Below are 1926 nucleotides of genomic sequence, written 5' to 3' on the forward strand. Positions count from 1 at the left end.
AATGCCATGGCAGGCCACGTTGGGCCCAGGGGCCTTGAGTTTGACACATGGTACAAAACAAAACTGACAGCAATGGAAATGTGTAAAAGCAATACTTTTTAAATGAACTGCATTTAACTTTTCTTTACACAATAATTTATATATTTCTAGAATTTTTTAAAAGTGCTAATTACAGCAGCAGCCAGTAGGAGCACTTCTGGTGCAGCCCTTTCTGTAGGAATATCATATTTATCCAAATAGCCAAAAATGACAGCAGTAAAGGTTTATAAAATATTGTTTTAATGAACTGCTTTGAGATTTTTTGAGGATAAGTTTGCCACAATCCACTTTGGTCTCAGCTGTGCTCAGATTAGCCATTAGCCTGTCATTCTGGTCAGAATTAAACTCTAAGCTGAGGCCGTTCAAAACACCATCTACAACAGGTAAGATATTGTTTATAATCTTCTCGCCTTATCTTCACACTTCAAAAATTAGTTGAATTATTAAAGCTTTTATGTGACCCCAATGTGACTGTACTTGTTTAAGCACTCTGCTTTCAGAAGCATTTGATCATCTAAAACACAAAAACAAGGCAAAAAATACTATTTTATTGTCAAAAATGCTCACATTACACACATACTGCTCTGGCTTATGTGACTACACACCGAGTTTTTCTCAGTGAAAGCGTACAGATCCTTGAAATGAAGGAAATACAAACAGACATTTTTAATGGTAAAACTGATGTTAATCATTCCCTAAGTCTAGTTGAATCAATACTTGCTCATTTAGATCGGCTACATTTGCAAAATATTCATAAAAATCGCACAACATGTAAACAGAAAAAATAATTATTTAGACATCAGAGGTGAGTCGTTTATGTCTTGGTTTGGATGAAGTGAAAGAATTTTGTTTCTTCTTGTCCTGTTTTATGAAGCTGGTTCTTTGTTCGATTCTGGTCTGAGTTTGGGATTTTGTTTCACTTTTTCTTGTTCACAATGTTGTTGCAAATCCAGTTCATGCCATCCTGTTAAAAACAAATAGAACATCAAAAATTGTGATGTATAGACTGAGACAATCTGGGAGCAGAAGCATCTAAACTATAAGCCAAGATGTTACAGAGAGAAATTCAAATTGATTTTTGCTGGGMTTTTTTTTCCTCCAGCAGAAACTCCTCTGCAGCTAATGAGCCCCCATCTGAAAGGGAATTAACTAAAGGAGTGTTGGTTCTGACCTGAACTCCCTCCCCAGACACAGCTGAGCAGGCCTGGATCTGCCACTGGCGGTCTCGGTACGTGTGCAGGTTGAGTCCCTCGGCGATCTCGCTGGCCGGCGACGCCGTGGCCAGATCCTGCTTATTAGCAAAAATGAGAACCGGAACGCCCTTTAAGTTCTCCTCATCGATCAGCTCGGACAGCTCCTGCACAGAATACCTGCTGTTAGTGGTGGGCACATTATGGGAGGTCAATTAAATGAGAACATTGTTCCAATGAGGAGTTTTTTTTTAATATCTTTTTATATTTTTATAGAGTTTGTGTTTAAATACCATCATGTGGTTTTAAAGTTTGTCTTGGTTTTGCTTTCATATTTTATCTCCACAGTTTCTTATTCATTGTTATTTAGAAATCAACTTACTCCCAGTTCCTTAATTACATCCACTTTTTATTGGCTGCCATAGAAGGTTAGCAGCAATAAGACTTTTTCTCATCTGTTTGTTTGTCTGTACTGTTAGCAAAATATCTCATGAATGACAATTACACATACAGTTATTTAATGTCTGGTGTTAATTTTACAGGTATTGAGATTATTTTTGGTAAATCAGATTAACAGTTCATGTCTCGTAAGTTTCAAATGACTGTGTTTATTTAAAAAAATAAACAAAATATGCCTCAATATGGATAAAAAAGACAAATTGGAGAATTTTTTAAATGTTATTTAAAGAAACAAAAC

The 1926-nt window shown here is 36.1% G+C and overlaps 1 protein-coding gene across 1 annotated transcript in view; it reads right to left on the reverse strand.

Annotated features, from left to right (window-relative positions):
• Positions 1–565: 565 nt before the first annotated feature.
• The window catches only part of arl3l1 (ADP ribosylation factor like GTPase 3, like 1), an 8343-nt gene continuing 6982 nt past the window's right edge, over positions 566–1926 (reverse strand). The window contains exons 5-6 of the mRNA XM_014008305.1: positions 1211–1396; positions 566–1003 (exon numbers count right to left, since the gene is read on the reverse strand). Coding sequence (XP_013863759.1) covers positions 956–1003; positions 1211–1396 — 234 coding nt within the window. The 3' untranslated portion in view covers positions 566–955. The remainder of the gene's footprint in view (positions 1004–1210; positions 1397–1926) is intronic.

This window comes from Austrofundulus limnaeus, unplaced genomic scaffold, assembly GCF_001266775.1.
Source record: "Austrofundulus limnaeus strain Quisiro unplaced genomic scaffold, Austrofundulus_limnaeus-1.0 Scaffold1, whole genome shotgun sequence".
NCBI lineage: Eukaryota > Metazoa > Chordata > Actinopteri > Cyprinodontiformes > Rivulidae > Austrofundulus > Austrofundulus limnaeus.